General features: G+C 49.2%; 1 protein-coding gene across 1 annotated transcript in view; it reads right to left on the bottom strand.

Moving 5' to 3' along the window:
* ZFHX3 (zinc finger homeobox 3) overlaps window positions 1–15,377 on the bottom strand; it is a gene marked incomplete at both ends in the record, with an annotated part of 33,064 nt that extends 17,687 nt beyond the window's left edge. Inside the window, 3 exons of the mRNA XM_010152730.1 lie at window positions 3,300–3,500; window positions 3,706–3,839; window positions 15,270–15,377. Of these exons, the coding sequence (XP_010151032.1) occupies window positions 3,300–3,500; window positions 3,706–3,839; window positions 15,270–15,377 (443 nt within the window). The remainder of the gene's footprint in view (window positions 1–3,299; window positions 3,501–3,705; window positions 3,840–15,269) is intronic.
* Between the last annotated feature and the right edge of the window lie 1,681 nt (window positions 15,378–17,058).

A 17,058-nucleotide genomic window follows, 5' to 3' on the forward strand; every position in this document is an offset into this window, starting at 1 on the left:
ACCCGGGCGTCCCATGGGACAGCAAGCGGCTGCTCGCTGATATGAAAAGGACGGGGCATGGAACAGCCAGCTCTGAGATGCTGAACACAAGCAAGCAGCCGTTACTATGGCAACAGACATATTAGACACTGCAGGTTCCTGAAAGGCGTCTGATAAGGTATTATTAACTGGAGCCTCCTCCAAACGCCGAGCGCAAAGACACTGTGTCGAAAGGAACCTGGATCCCATTTACTGGACTGCAATTCCCTCGCGGTGGCACCAAGACCCAATTCACGCGCCAGACCGGGACGAGAATCTTGGCTAGAATGAGCAAAATTAGGAACCTTTGATGCTACCACATTCTGCACAAGCCATACTGGTTTCTCAAAATATTTGTCATTTAATGCAAAAAAGACCTGCCTTCTTGACCCACATGCTGTTTGACTTGCGGCAGGAGAGGCAGTCTTCCTCCCCAGACTTAACCCTGGGTGCCAAAGGAAACAGCTGCTCAGCGGCAGCAGCAATGGCAAGTGGGAAGGCCAGAAACAAGGAAGAGGATGAGCTTCGTGGCTCAGCTGGTCTCCACGGTTCTGAGCAGAAGTCCCACAGCAGGACGAGACCCTGCTCCAGCACAGGAGATGCGCTCACCTAAGGGGACTGTCCTCTGCAGTACTGCAGTTGCTTTGGCTGCCTCCTCTGCGGGGTGTCCCCAGCTCCTTAATGAGTGGCTTCTGGCAGTCTCCCTGTATCCTGGAGGACAGACCGGCGCAGGCCGAGAGGATGGACCAGCCCAACAACACCCATTCCAGACTGCCTGTTCTGCTGACAGCCCAGCTCAGAAATGAACCATTTCACACCAGTGTAACAGATACCCTTAGCAAACTGGTTACGCTTGCTGGCGTAAGGAAGGGGCTCAGCTTCTGCTCAGTGGTCTTGTGAGGTCAAAATGTCTTCCATCAATTTAGTTAGAAGCTAACGAGAACCAGTGAAGTCCTCAGAAGGTATTTACACACTAAGCACCATCAATCCAAATGGATGCAGGTCGCAGAGACCGAGGTCTTTGTGACGGGACAGATCCCTGACCCAGGCACACGAGTGCTCGCCAGAGCAGAGCGGAGCCCTGACAGAGCCTGTGGGCACAGCCGGCTTCACAGGGTTACTGAACTGCTGTCCCTCCCTCTATTTTGTTGTTTAGAGAGGGCTGGGACCTGTCAGCCTGGCTGGATTTTTAAGGTTCTTGGGGCAGACGTGGTTCTCACGGTCGGTGGGGAGCTTTGGTCCAACTGTGGCCTCCATGAGCCTTCGCAGCACCTTCGGGTCCTGCGGAGCACGATGAGGCCGAGAGAGGGGACAAAGAAACAAGACGACAGGTGGCTGGTAAAGGCAAGTGAGAAGATAAAAAGCATAAAGGCATTTGAGAAGAAACCACAAGAGGTCTGGAAGGGTGACAGAAAGAGAAGACGAGAGAACTGTAAGAGAAAAGCTGGGCAACGCTGCATGTGCTTGCTCAGATGATGTCAGAGGAAGCGAGTTGATAAAGAACACTAGTATTACGACAAACAGTGTTATTCGCCTCCACTGTCAGGAATCATCAGTGAAAGGAGAAAACAAGCAGAAACAGGGTGCAAGAAAAAAAACTCACAAAGAGAAAGAACCGACAGGAATCAAAACACACACTCACTATATACTTGGCGACAAGTTCTTAAATACAGACACAACCTTGCCTTGAAGATTATACCACAGAAATAACAGTGTAGCAATCTGACAATACATCCCATTTGTGAATTTAGAAGGGTTTTTGAAAATGTGCCTTATTAATTCTACCTGTATCTTAAACTGACACTAGGCAAATGGAAAGGCGCACTCATGTGAAACCTATGAAAAGGGAATTAATGAAAGAAACATTCTGGGATTCAAAAATGTCATTTACTGAAGCAAGTTCCTGAGTGCTGGAGAGTGGGGCAAGCCTTTATAAATATTTTTGCACCGTGACAGCACGTAAAAGTCCTGCGGAAGAGGTCCAGCAGCTGCAGACACGACCACACGTGTGCCAGTAGCAGAGAGAGACTCTGGGTCAGCGGCTCTGGGGTAGAGCAAGCCAGAGCACAAGCCCAGATCTCCCAAATGAGAACTTAAACACTGCACTGTTAATTTACTACTTCTCACCAAGCACTGGCTCTTGACCTGGATGCCTTTCGTTCCTCAGAGGTGGTGCTGGAGGAGGATTCCCACGCTAGGTGCTAAAACAAGGATGTGCAGGATAGAACAAGAGCCTGGTGCAAACATGCGTGTGCCGAACCTCAACCTGCTGACAGAAGTTTCTGGTCCCCATCAGAACATTGCAATAGCAATCACAATCTGTACACAGGCACAACGTTGTTTGACAAAGAACTTGAGAAGCAGAGTTGTTACAAGTTCGGAGCTCTACGTGAAGACAGTCGACTTTATCTCGCCCACTTTCACTCCACACTTCAGTGGCTAACTTCCTACTTCAGAGAATTTTAGCTGCCTATGCCTAAATTTTAATTTAAAACCAGGCATTTCCAAACATTTTAAAAACAGGACTTGAAACAGTAGCTGCAATATTCAACAATCCCTGAAGGTTCCACCTCCCTTGGGCCAAGGGCAGCACATCCCTTGCTTGTTCAGGTTACCCTGAAAAAAGACAACTGTAACACAAGAAAAGCAATGTAATTTTGGATGGAGCGCCTCTTCACAGAAGTAACAGATCCAACTTATCTCATACGACCACAACAATGATCCTCATTAAGTGAACGAAGCGCTGAACACGGGCAGCACAATAGGACTGTCTCCCCTCCATGAGATGAGACTGCCAAGGGAAGTTACTCTATTGGTTCTTAAAATCATATTTTAAGCAGAAACCTGGTATCTAATTTCCTGTAATGCTACCTTAATCACCCTGTCTGTCTGTCTTGGGAAGCGCTCATCCACACACGAGCACTTTCTCTCTGCAACAGGAGCAGCACAGCGCATCAGCTACCGCACCTCCCAGAAGCTTCTGTGCAAACTGCGGTCCCGAGCAATGACCTCAGTAGTTAAAGGAAATCGTATTTATTCTAATCTCTTCACAGGGAAATTAGTCAACACCGCAACATTGCCAGTTTACACAGTGCTCAAGCACGGACAAGATGGTCTCTGCAGACAAAACATGCAGGGATGGGAAAAACCCCGATGACGGAGCCCTGACAGATGAAGGAGCTGCCCACTGCAGCAAGGTTAGCCCGCGCGGGTCAGGCCATCCCTTCACTCCTCATCTGTGCTAGGAAGGCAGCAGACATGCCTGATACGCAGCCACTTACCGTCATGATGAGTTTCTCGACACAGTCAGGTGACACACTGTGCAGATGGGTGAGGTGCAGCTGCAGATGGATCTTGTTGTTGAGCATGTCCTGGCAGAGTGGGCAGCGGAGCATGGGCTGCACTGAGTGCTGGGTCATGGCGTGCACCCGCAGGCGGTTCACGTCTGTGTTACTGTACTTGCAGTATGGACACTGATACATCTGCAGAGCAAGACAAATGAATCATGCAATTGTTACAGCTGCTGCTTTCCTCTTTCCTTACAGCTAGACTTTAACAATTCAATGCCTTCTACCACCAGTTATCTCCTTTCATCCTCCTCCTCCTATTTTATTCCTTGCTTTTGGCACATATGAAACAAATGACCTGCTTGCAGATGCACAAAAAAGCTCGGTTCTTCTTCCTTACCTGCTCTGATTTGGTCTCCTCTGAAGTTTTTGACCATTTAAAAGAGAGAGGCGACTCAGAGCTGCTGGGAAATGATACTCGTTTAGAGGATGCTGGAGGCTCTGTCAGCTCCTTCTCTGCCTGGCTGGCTGGCGCTGCAATGAAAAGAGATTTACATTAGGACAACCCAAAAGAGGCTTAGGTTGGAGCAAGACAGTACTGCCATTTACTCTGGTGTTCTTTCTTGAAACACATCGCAAGGTGTTGGAGGAGGATGAGTTCAGGGACCAACTTGCATCCGACAAAGCACACCTGGCCAAAAGGAGTTTATTCTGGATTGTCTTCCCTAGTAAGGGAACTGTGTCATTTGTAGCTAGAAGCAGAGAAAGCTGTTTCTGTGGGGTCCTTACAACCTGTTAGGTGCAGGAGAGTCCTGCCCTGTGTTTATGTCGGACACACAAATGCTTGGCCAGACACGAAGGCTAATGTGTCATCTCCAGGAGCACTTGGACTGACTCAACAATGCATGATTTGCATATGAATGCTTTGGGATATGTTTGCCCTGGAAATGGCTGGAAGCTGTGGCCATCAACCCTACTGACTTGCTGTGTACCTGGACAGCAGCGGCCAGCCCAGCCCAGGTGCCTCTGAGGGTACGTCCCACCAAAACCAGGATGGCCGACCGGCCGCAGGACCCAACCTACAGCCAGTGCTGGGACGAGACCCGGACGATCTCACGCTGTAACAAGCTGAGGAAAGGGGATTTTATTTCAGAAAAGGCAAAGGAGCCCAGAAGTCAACAGCAAAACACTGTGCAAGTTGAGGCACTCCGAGAAGCACATCCCTGACCTTTACCCCTCCCCCGAACCCTGGCAGCCTGCAGTACATAAATTTGTGGGACATCTATTATTTAAAAACTGTAAGGACAAGTATATTATACACAGCCCCCGTCTCCTCCTCCCCGAACACACATTCATAACAGTACTTTAATCTGTCTCGAATCGACTTCAAACCCATTTCGCCCTTAATGGGAGTTATTCATTTTCACTTGAAAGGTAATATATGACAGCTGGATATTTAATATGATGGATCGGCTGCCGATTAACAAGGCACTGTAGCATTCTTAGACCGGTCCCCCCATACTCTTCTCCTTGTCTCTTATTCTCTTTGTGAACCCGCCGCTATCCGCTCCTTGTTTCAGAGGATGCCGTCAGAGCAAGATCCGGGTGAACTGCTTCCTTCTCAAAGATCCTGCTTCCATTCCCTGACACGAGCGGTGTTTTGAAAGGTACCACATCACAGTAAGAAATACAATCCCCATTTCTAACCTCCTTCCCTGCCAGACTCCACCTCTAAGCATTCAGCTAAACAGAGGCAAAATAACTTCCAGGAGAGGGAAAACAGGTATTGCAAACAGATCACAATACTGCCAGAGGGAGATGGGGTAGCTCTGGTGCTACTAAATTTCTCCTGGTAGGCTTGGCCATGCCAAAGCCTGCTTCGAGGTGATTGCCTTCCCCGCAGCACGCCTGGTATCTCAGCCCTGGCTGGTTACACAGCCTCCATGCACAGATGGGAAGTCCAGGCTGTACCTGAAACCAAAACCACATGACCCCAGCAAGCTGCCAACTCCATTAAAATGTCCAAACCTCAAGTTTCCAGCGTAAAACAAGTCTGTGGTGTCAGGGCTGACTTACGGACACCAATGCTAATTCTCTGCCCCCTGCACGGAACGATGGGCCGCTTCTCAGGTCAATCTGCTGGCTGAACCCGAGGCTCTCCCTGGGGTCAGAACTGCAAAGTCAATAAAGATGCCTACAGGACCAAAGCTGGTCTCCCTTACTTCCTACTAATAAGACGTGCTTGGAGCATGTGAAATACGACACGACCCCAGACTCCCCTGCGCTGCTCCTCTGCTGAGGAAAGCGGTCCCTCCCGGTGGGTTTGGGGAGGTGGAGACCACCACTGCGTCCCAACACCATGACAGGTGGAGGACCACCTTCCCTTAAAATACCCTGCCGAAGCCTTGTGTGATGTGAGTGGCCCCAATGAAGAGGCTAATTGCTGTTGACATCGTCCACTCCTCAGCGTGACCTCGGACAGTGAAGTGTCAGCCCCAATCAGGCAGTCAGGCATCAGGACCAGCGCCTGGAGACCCCAGGTCTGCCAGCACGGTCACGCAGCCATGCAAACTCTGCTCCAGCCCTGCACTGGGCTGGGCTGACAATGCCAGCCATGACTTTGGGTCCCCTTCCACTTCTCTGCCCCAGACGGTGATTGTGCCTCCTCCGTGGTCCAGGCAGGGTCTCTCTAAGCTCTGTGTCTGTCAACTGCTGCTTCAAACCTTCGCGTGTCATCTGCTCTGCAAACCTCCTGACAAGTGCTGCCACGAGCTGTGCTGGCACTGCCAGCCTGCAAGAGGGGCAGCGGACGCAAGGGAGGAAAAGGGATGACTGGAGAAACCTCTGCTCATGGACATGGACCACCTTTCCAAATAAAGTATGACAGCACTTTCAGTTTTGGCAAGAGAGCAAGAACCAGGGAACACCTACAGAACCGCGTTAATAAACCCAGGTGAGCCTTGGACACTCAGAACACGGGTGTCCGCACCCGTGGTGGGATCTGCGCTGGAACAGTGAGGTACGAGGAGCTCTGGGAGCTCCTGGACCTCACCCTCTGCCACCAACTTCACTGTGCACCACCTCCAGCAGCTCACCAACGTGATATTTTCAGATGCAGTGACTAAATTCAGCAACCCAACTGGCAACTAGCCTGCAGCTGCTGAACACTAGCCATAACCTCTCGAGTCACGACAGGGTATTTTCTTACTTCCTTTCTGCTGGGAAGCAGCCTGCTTAGAATTAGGGAAAAGTAAAAGGTAATTAAAATTTACTTTCACTTACCATCTCCAAAGTGCCCAATTTTATTGAATGCACTTGATCCAACCCGTAACTTTAATCCTTCAAAACCACAATTATTAATGATTGTCCAGACCCCAGAATAACTGGTTTGTGGCAGAGTTCTGAAATAAGAACACTGAATATTTGTTCTAAGTGTCATTTTTTGAGTTGACAGCTCAAGTGGGAATTTTAACACTAAGACCAAAGTTTATTGTTGATAAACAGCCAAACACATGAAGTGACACATTCAGTCCACATCACAGATCAGAGGAATTAAGAACTCTCTTCTGCCTGGAGAAATGAGGACATGCAGCTCTGCACCTGCCTGCAGAGCTCTCCAGCAGCTGCGCAGGAGCTTCGCCTCTGCGTGGAGTGGACGGGACAAAGCGTCCTCGGCCCCGAATGGCAGCTCGGCACCACAGAAGGTGAAGCACAGTGCCCGTGCCCTAATCATGTCCAACATCACGCTTGGAGGTCCAGGCCGTGCACAAAAGAAAAAGGAATCTGGGTTTAAAGTATGATGTATGACTATGTATCCATAAGTATTTTTATTATTTTGACCCTTTAAAAGGATTTAGTGCAGATTTGCTGACTTTAGAGAAAAATCTGCATTTCTCAACAAATGTACCTGAAAGCCAAGCGCAACGGGATGGTGCGGCTGCAGGCGGGATGGCCTACCACAGCACTTCCTGGAGACATACTTGTCTTCTCGCTCTTCCTTGGCAGCTTCTGCTTTTCAGGAAGAGTAATCCTCCCAGGCGTTATTTCAGAGGTGAGATGGGATGCTTGCTTGGAAGTGGGAAACCTTTCCTTTGCTCGGTCCAGAGGCAAAACTGGCCAGGGTCCCCAAAGCTGCCTGCTCTCCATCCTGGTGGGAACAGAGTCACCACCCCACCTCCCAGCCATCAGGTTCTTTTAGCTAAAGTACCACTGACAGCCCCTTCATCTAAACTTCCATCTCCCAACCCAGCAACATAATGGAGAAGCCAATTAAATGATTATTAATTCATGCTGCTTTCCGTAAGCCAGAGGTTCTCATCTCCCTGCATTCCGTAAACCAGCTTGCCACTTGCCCTAGAAATTTACAGTGGGGTTTCTGCTATCTCCATTGATTTAAAAAACAACACCCTCCCCGCCCCCAGTCTACTGAAAAAAACCCTTTCCTACTAAGTTCAGCAACCGGCCTGGGAAAAAGTTTTCAGTGGGACCAGGGAACTGTGTTTTCACTGCCCGATGGAAAATAAAATTCCATATTTGGTGGTGCCTCCCTCTTCAAACCTCCCCTGATGTTTTCTTGGAGCAATTACTCAGCATCACAAGCCCTTGGACCAGACCGACCTGCCTGCCATTCCTGCACAGCCCTGCAGCTGGGAATGCCCGCAACGGCAGCTGTCACCCCTGCATGGGTCTCACGGAGCAGCATCCTTAAAACAGCTGCGGTTTTTCTCCCGAAATCCCGAGACAGGAGCGGACTGGTTTATCTGTTTTCATGCTCACGCAGACTTCACCACGGGTGGTGGGCAAGGCCAGGCGCCGTGGTCCAAACCCACCTGCGCAGCTCCATTACCAGCAGCGCAGGAGCCGGGAATAACGGCGCACAACGGTTCGGTCTCAGCCTCTCTGGCAGACGGCTGCTATCCCACAGAAACACAGGGTTTGTATTAATACAGCAAGAATAGCTGAGCAGGTACCTTCACCGAGAGACCACGGCGACGCCGAAGCAGGGCTCTGGCCTGCACGATAGGCACCTGGGCATCCAACACTGATACAGCGCTGCCCGTTCGTTACCTCCTGTCTTAATAATATAGGGTCGGATGTTTCTTTCTGAAACACTGTCTGTTTACATTCCTTATTCCCTGAAGGTACCATTCGTTCTAATAAGATGTTGTAGCCATACTAACAGGCCTGTATATTGCCTGTTGCTCTACAGTATTTTTTTCAACTCTGTACTTGATAAATAACGTGGTCGCATGATAGACAGAAGTAAACACACCGAGATTTGCAAGCACGCTTTTGCACCCAGACCTTTATTGCTGCCTTTCAGAAACGTGGCTCTGAAAATGGCCAAATAATTTGTTTTTCTAATGCTGCGTCATACCTTCCAGCCTGCAGTGAGTATGAACAACTGAATTACTATTAAATATTCATTTCACAGTACCCAGAAGCCCTGGCCGCCACACTCTGTACAAACACAAGAGCACCCAGAAAACGTCGCGGTGACACCCCAGGCAGCACCAGGGGCACGTGGAGGCAGCGCTTCACTTGCCATCACGAACACCACGGATCTTCCCCACAGCCCTGCGGATCAGCTCATCCCCGTCGGCTCCCTGCGCAGTGCTCCACCGCGGCGCAGCGCACCAAGAGCGAAGGCGCCGGGGGAGAGAAAACAACCCGTGGGAAATCTTGGGTTTTTTTTTAACTTACAAAGTGGCTGAAAGGAAACAAGCCATAATCTTTTACATTTACCTATTTCATATGGTTCTTGAGCCAGCTATCAATCTGTGTGAATATTACTGTCCAATTCAACTGAATAAATATTTCAACTAACCTACCATGAGAATCCATATTAACTAATTTGTTAAAATCGATGTGTTGAGATTGGGAGATGGTCTAAACAACAGTAATTCTGTTAACTCCTTAAAACCAGCAAGAAGGGATCACCACCACTGCCGAGCAGCACACAGCTACCTGGTGAGCAGAAACTACCGGCGAGGAAAGAGCGAACGTGGAGAGGAGATTGCAGAGATACCAGCAGAGACCTGAACGTATCGAAGGACGTGCGTGAAGAGTCACTGAAAACAGTAGAGCAGCCCTCGGACAGGCTCCGCTGCCGCACAGCAATTCACCCAGCAGTGCCACCGAGACGGCCGCTCCGTGCTCCTGGATATCCTAGACAGCAGGGAATGCCACACGGCTGAGTGTCAGTGCGTGGAATTGCTGCTGGGGAGGGTGGCAACCGGCTTGTGCTGTGGTGAACACGAAGTGCACGTGCTTTCAAGATTAGCAGCTGGCGAAGGCAGCCGAACAGCCGAGAGCCAGCAGCTGTGCAAGTCGGGAGGGATGGCTCCAGTTCGGGGCATGCAGGACCATTTCTCCCAGCTAGACATCAACAACGGTTCCACTTGGGCCAGATCGGTAATTCTGCTGCTTTTAATTTTTTTTAAGTAGTCATACTTCACTAGGTATAAACAGAAAAGTTCAAAAGAGAGTCATAAGAATGCTCGGGCTGAGCACAAGGAAGAATCAAAGATGCTGTGCACATGGCTGGGCTCAAGAGCCCCACTGGAGCGGAGGGGTCAGGACTGAGCGAGCCTGGCAGAGCCAGGCCAGGATGCTGTGCCGAGGGTGACCGGGGATGCTCCGGGGCCCTGGCCAGCTGGCAGAGCCCGGGGAGGATCCCACGGCATTCCCTGGGGAAGGGCCAATGGGTCTTTGGTGTTCTCCCCTTTGCCCCTGCAGGGACTAGAAACCCTGCACCTGCGGGTGCTGCCTGGGAGCCAGAGTGTGCCCTGCTCCGAGCCCAGCCTCCCCCACAAGCCGCAGCACGGAGGCACCCGGTTTGGCTGTTTTCCTGGGCTTGAGCTGATGCCTGGGAGCCTTTTGTGCTTCGTAAACCTTCATGAAAAAAGCACAATTACAGCGTGCTTCCCCATCCCCTCTCCTAGGTTTCCTTCACACAGAAGCCAGGGCTGAGAGCCACTCCATCGTGCCCCTCATTCCCTTCCTCCCAGCCCGCTCTCCCCTCATCTTTACTCTGGTCCACAGAATATCCCAACCATTAAGTGCTCAACAAACGCCATATATTTAAAAAAAAACCCAAACAAACCCACAGAAAAAAGCAGCAGCGGGGGGAGGGGCAGTAATAGATTTCCGTCAGGATGTGCCTGACCTGTTTTTTTCAATTTCAGTAATTAGAAAGGCAGTGGGCCTGTAGGAATTATTCATAAACTGCAGGAGCTGTGCAGTATACATTTATGTTAAACATGTCAAATCCGATTGAAATCATGCCTGCCAGCACCATACTCCATAAACACACTTTTCTGCAACAATTTCCCAGCTCTCGGCAGCCCATTAATACCTCCTTTAATAGCAATCTACCACGGATTCGAATCAGGGACGCTCCATTGCACTAATTGCTCTGTGTTAGGTGAGCATCATGGATTAAAAAAAAAAAAAAAAAAATCATTAAAAAAAAAATAAAAGCCCTTCAGGCTAGTCCTCTAGAAATATTTCATTTCAATCTATATTTTAAGTCGAGTTTGTTTCTTGTTTTTGTGGAAAAAAATCTGATATTGCACATCTATACAACTGACGGTGCATTAAGAAAGTCTCTTTTGTAGCTGGGTCACTGCAGATGAAGTGCTTTTCTCCAGTCAGAAAATACATATAAGCCCCACCTCAAATCTCCAAAGTCTTGTACTGATCCACCCTGGTCTGATTCAGGATCTAGCTGGAAACCAATGTGTTGAATATTAATCATTTACATCCTGCCTTAAAAATGGAGTCGGGAATAGCCACGATTTCTTTCCTCCTTGCTGTTTTGCTTGTGATAAATCTCACGTTAGTCATGATGAGATAATTTCTAACGCTCAGCCATCAGGCGAAGAGCATCTCCCTTCCCCAGCACAGAGCTGGAGGGCTCTGGAGCAGAAAGAGGGAAGCAGGCAGGGCAGCTCCAGTGGGAGAGGGCTGCACCGAATGGCGCTGCTTAATCCCACTGCTGGAGAGAGAAGGAAAAGAGAAAGCAAACAGGTCCTGTCCAGAACGAGGGAACATCATCCCTTCGCTCCCCACGTGGTATTTTAGGAGTCACGTAAGAGCCTTAGTGCCCGTGAAGCACCGCTGCCTGTTAGGAGCCGAGGGGATCAGAGGCTGCGTGAGCACTGCTGAAAGCAGACGGCACTGCTGCTTCCCAGAAATCTTTTAGGAGCCACAAAGATGTGTGTGAAAATCAAGGTAAAAGGGATCCTTATTTGGGATGGAGTTTTCCACGTGTGTATTTTAATGGAAAGTATTTCCCCAAAAAAAAAAAAAAAAAGTGTTTCTGCTTAAGATTATTCCGTTTTAAAGTAAACAAACCCCCAAATCGATAAATTTCTTTTGCAGCGGAGACATTTTTACAATTTTACGGAGAGGTTTTTCCTTTCAGCGCAAAAACTGACACTGGTGCCGCCTGCCATGGGCAGGACATATGTACTGAAGAGGAGTTGAGCCACCCCGACTCATCACTCACGCCTCTGTGCCGAGGAGGCTTGGGAGACATACTCAACCTTTCATTAGAGATCTCCCAAATCCTCATGAAAACGGAAGAAATAACCACCCAGTGCCCCGGTGTGAAGTTAACAAACTGAGATGCAAAAAGTGAGTAAATTGCTAAGGACTGTAATGAACAAATTGCAGCATGATGAGCAGAAAACAGGCCTATCGACCTCCACTTCAACACACTCCTTCTCGGCTTCGAGCCTCCGCTTCCTCCTCACCCATCTCCCACTTTCACAGAACCGCAGGGCTGAGAGGCACCTCCGAGGGTCAGCCCGTCCATCCAAAGCAGGATAAACTGTGCCCACTTCATTCCCAACACCTCGTCTATCCTGAAAGATCGCTGAGGAACCTTCCCAGAAAATCTATTCCAGTGCCTCACAAGGTGTACCAGGAGAATTTGATTTTTATTTATTATCTAACCTCAATCTTTCTCCTTTCAATTTAAGGCCATTACTTCTTCTTGTCTACATCCTGAACATGGAGAACACATTATTTCCTTCCTTTCAGAAGCATCTGATGCACAAGGCGACTTATCTTGTCCTCCCCTTTGGTCTTCTCTTTTTGAGACAAAGAAGTCCGTTCATTCCATTTTCTCCTCACAGCTGACACGCTGCAGACCATGCTCTCTTCTGGGATGTTTGCGCTGTTTGGGCGTTCTGAAATTGCTCCTCAACTTTATTGACACCCCAATCTTAGAAATAAACACAATCTGTCAGAGGAAGCTTTCCAGCACTGCGGAAATGCACCCATTCCATAAGATTTTCACCTACATCATAATGCTTGAGCTTTGTTTTGAGACCGTGCTGAAAAGCAGCATCACAAGTCTTCCCAAGGAAGACATGCGAGGTACTGACTGCAAACAAGACCTTCTTCACACAGAAGGAAATTGGGTCGTGTTGACATGATTTGTTCTTGACAAATCCGTGTCGACTGTTACTCATTATCTTCCCGTCAGTACTTACAAACAGTTGTTTGGTCAATTCCCAGGAAAATCTGGGGCAAATGGAGCTGGCAGGTGTGCGGTTCCTCAGCTGCTCCTGTAGTCAAGGATAAGCACCATGCCTGTCTCCTTGCGGTACCTCCCCCATTTTCTGTAAATTCCCAAAAGAGAGCTGCTGACAGGCCTGAGGATGCTCCAGTCACTTTCACAAAACACCCAGGTATGAAGGAGCAGGTCACGGATGTGACAACATCTAGCTTAAGCACTCTGCGGCCTGTGCCTTCACTGCTGGAGGACAAGCTCTCCCTACAGCACCGCCGGCACAGGCAGCTCGGGTCTCTCATGTGGTTGGTCTGTTTAGTGAAAATGAGTGCAAAGAAGGCTTTACACTCTTTAGCATTCTTGGCATCTTGGCTGATAACCTTCCCACCGGGCTGAGCTGCAGGCCAGCTCGTCTCCTGCAGTCTCCTCCTACAGCGAGCGAGTACTTCCTTAATCCTGCCTGTGTGCCTCCCTGGTTACGCCTCAATCTGTACCATGGTGTTTTGATATTCCTGTACACGGAGACACTGGTCTTCTGTGACTGTCACGAATACCCTCCCCTAGCCCCTTTCCTTTCCATGTCTGAGCTACAGAAGGCCATGCCAACATAGCCAAGTTCCTCAAGGGAGCTTGAAAAGCAGAAACCATGCAAGACTGAGGTGTGGGACCTGTTTATGTACAGTGGATAACTTTTCTTTGCTTTAAAGGTCACGTTGTTACGTGTTTGAAAGCTGGACCTGAATTCAGCAACAGCAGGTATGTACATCTGGCTGAGGCTGTGCTCTTCAGCCTTGTCCAGAGCTCTGTGGGTTTACGTACATGGTCCGTGCATTCCTTTGTGTGTTGCCCTTTGAAGACTCAAGATGATGTCAATTTTTTATCTGCTGTTTCACTGACAAACATCAAAAATGGGTTAGGAATTTCACTGGTGGGATGAAGAAATAAAGCTAATCAAATTCAGAGTTTCTGGATAGTAAAGGGTTTAAAAATTAGGTTCTTCATTTTTCCTGACATGTTTTAACATATAAAATTACCCTTTTACATAGATCAGTTTTTGTAAGTGCATCAGGTTTGGACAAAGGGCCCTGCTTACCATTTAAGAGATTCAGTAAATACACAATACTTGCATCTTTCTGTGAAACTTTATGATGTGTGCTCTTACTTAGGATAACACAATCCCACACAGCAAGAGACTAAAAATCACCCTCAGCCAAGCAAAACCTGCATCTCTGGGTTGAAGAATGGGTCTGTGATGGGGAACAGAGCAACCTCAGCGAGTGCAGCCTGGCCTGAGAACGTGAGTTTCACCAAGCATTAAAGCACAGCCTGCTTTCTTCAGCAGTTTGGACACATCTTCCAATGGCTGAGATTAAACCTGTATTGAGGTGAAAGACAACATTCCATCCTTTTGAAGACTGTGTAAGCCGAAATATCTCTTTGGCTGTTACTATGAGGCAATCACAAACATGGCAGGAGAAGGCTGCCTGGAAGAAGGGTCTCTGTGCAGTGACAGAAGCATCATGTCAAGCAACTGTTAAATCTGCAAACTGACCGGGCTACCATGCAAAAACAGAAATAGGGAGTAAGAACTGCTCTGTCCTGGGTCAAGGAAAATGAGTCCCACCTCCAGTGCCTCCATTTCCACACCTACACTGAAGCGGTCAGCAAGTGCCAGCTGAGGAGAACGGCCTTCTCCAGAGGACAATCTTCCAGCTGCTTTCTGCTCAAAGGGAAGGAATATTTAAAAGATTCCTCCCACTCACCTCTACAAGAGAGCAACCATCTTTTGGGAAAGACAGAGTAGCCTAATACCTTTGGAATTAATCCATCCAAGGATTTTGCAAAGAGAAACCTTTCACAGTTTCTACTGCAACAACATAAGTAACGTCCCACATCTGCAGCTTCCGTGTCAGGATGTCACGGCTCCAGCAGAAAGTGAGCAGTTAACAGCGCACAAGCACAGGGTCTACCTCTCAGCTCTGCATTTCTCCATCAAAACCTTGCTACCAGAGCCAGGACCACAGTGAAAAAGCAGGCTAACCGTCTCTCAAGTCTTAGCAAAACAGGGTGAGGTTTCATGATATGCTTAATCCGCCCTAAGTGCTGGCTGCTGCCAGGAGGGGCAGTCCTCTTCTCCCTCCCCTCCCCGGCCAGCTGCTGATTCCCACTGCCCACAGTGGGACCAGCTGCACTGAGCACAGGGGAGCTCCGACCCACTGCCCCAGCGCGAGCTCGGAGCTGGGAGGGGGAACGCACGATCGACCACGGCACAAACTACGCGAGTGTGTCACGAAGCTACACCCAAAGACCTCACCAAGGACGACACTCAGGTCGTGCTGACAGTGCCGTGTGGCACGGTCATTTAAGGAAAGAGTTTTGCACACCATTGCTCCTCACACATCCTTTCCTGGATTTAAACAAAAAGAGGGGCTGAAACCCACCTGTCCATTTACTCTGGTCCTTGTCCCCTCCACTCTCTTGCTCCTTGGCAGGCTCTTCGGCATCACCGGCTGTTTCATTGGGCCCTTCCACATCTTCAATGGATTCTTCTGAAACAAGAGAAGCAGAAAGTGTAATGTAAAAATAAAAGTCAAAACAGAAAAGCAAGAAACTGTCACCGAGGAAGAGCAACAGCCAACGCTGAAGCACAAGTGCCGAGTGACAGATATCAGTATCACCCAGCATTCTCCCAACACTACTTGCTAGCTGGTCAAGAAAGAAACTACAGAGGGAAAGCGTGAGAGATGAAGACGGAATGAAGAATCTTGCCCACTTCGAGCTACTGACGTTCCCTGCGGTGTGATGTACAGTAAAACATGTGCTTGTTATGAGAAGGTTCTACCCAACCATGCCACCATGGTTGGAAGCATCAGGGACTGACCAGAGCCTCCAGCACCTTCAGCCTCAGCCTTCCTCCTCATCCCCATCTCAAGCTCTTCAGACCGAATGCCACTGTGTAGCACTGAACCTGGTCACCGAGACCCCCAAGTGCACTGCAGAAACACCCCCACTCACTGCTGCTCAAGGAGTAGCACAGTCTTCTGCAGGCATGGCCCTAACAGAAGGCATGGAGGAGTTTGAGCACACAGGCGGTATCACATAGGTGCAAACCCATGAAGCGAGAACAGCGAAGTGCTGAAAGCTGAGAACAAAACACCAAGTGCCAAATCACCGGTGTGCTCATTGCCGGTGGCACGGAGCGTGTCGACACAGCGTGGCGCAGCTCCACGCAGAGGCACCCTTGTCGTGTGGGATACCGGGAGCGGGATAGCTGCAGCCGACAGACCTCACACCAGGGCGTATCAGCTACATCATCATCTAATATCTTGGGTATTTACGTATAGAATCATAGAATGGTTTGGGTTGGAAGGGATCTTAAAGATCATCTAGTTCCAACCCCCCTGCCATGGGCAGGGACACCTTGCACTAGACCAGGTTGCTCAAAACCTCATCCATCCTGGCCTTGGACACTTCCAGGGATGGGGCATCCACAGCTTCTCTGGGCAATCTGTTCCAGTGCCTCACCACCCTCTCCGGGAAGAACTTCTTCCTGAAATAAGGAAGCGCGTGCAGCTCGACAGCTACCACGTGATTGGCAGGGGCTACATCAACTGGGAGGAAAGGGTACTTTTAAGCCATTATAGCCTCTTTTGGGCAGGATGGTTCATAATTTTAATGTGCATTATCTGGTCATGGGTAAATCCTTGGCTATCCTGAGTTTTCATCTAAACTATCTACCCAGTTAAAGCACCACCTCCTATCCTCCCCCTAACAAAGACAGGGCTCAAAATCAGGATTAAAAAAACATATTAGGAGATTGCAGACACTCAGCAGTGCCCTTGGAGAATGTGACGGCTTAAACTGGGGAGGAACTTGGAAAAGCATCCACAGATCAAGGCCGATATTAAGGAGAAGCACCGTGATTTATACTCCACCCCTCTTTCACAAGCTGGAATCTCGAGAGCTGCAGGGATCCCTGTGGTCTTGGCCTGGGAAAGCGGGATGCCGGTGTAAGAGGTGTGATGGGTGGCAGGGGTCGGGAAAGGCACCAACCACGGGGCAGAGTGAGATGACTGACGCGGGGGGGAGATGAGCAGGCTGCCTTGTGAGATGAGTGGGGTTTGCTGGGGAGAAGGGCTGTGAAAGCAGCAACTGGGCTCACGTTTCAGAAATTAAAATTCCAAAATTTTTCCCACTCTGGGGAAAAGAACAACATGCCACCCCTACCCC

The sequence above is a fragment of the Eurypyga helias genome, unplaced genomic scaffold (assembly GCF_000690775.1).
Source record: "Eurypyga helias isolate BGI_N326 unplaced genomic scaffold, ASM69077v1 scaffold10180, whole genome shotgun sequence".
NCBI classification, from domain to species: Eukaryota; Metazoa; Chordata; class Aves; order Eurypygiformes; family Eurypygidae; genus Eurypyga; species Eurypyga helias.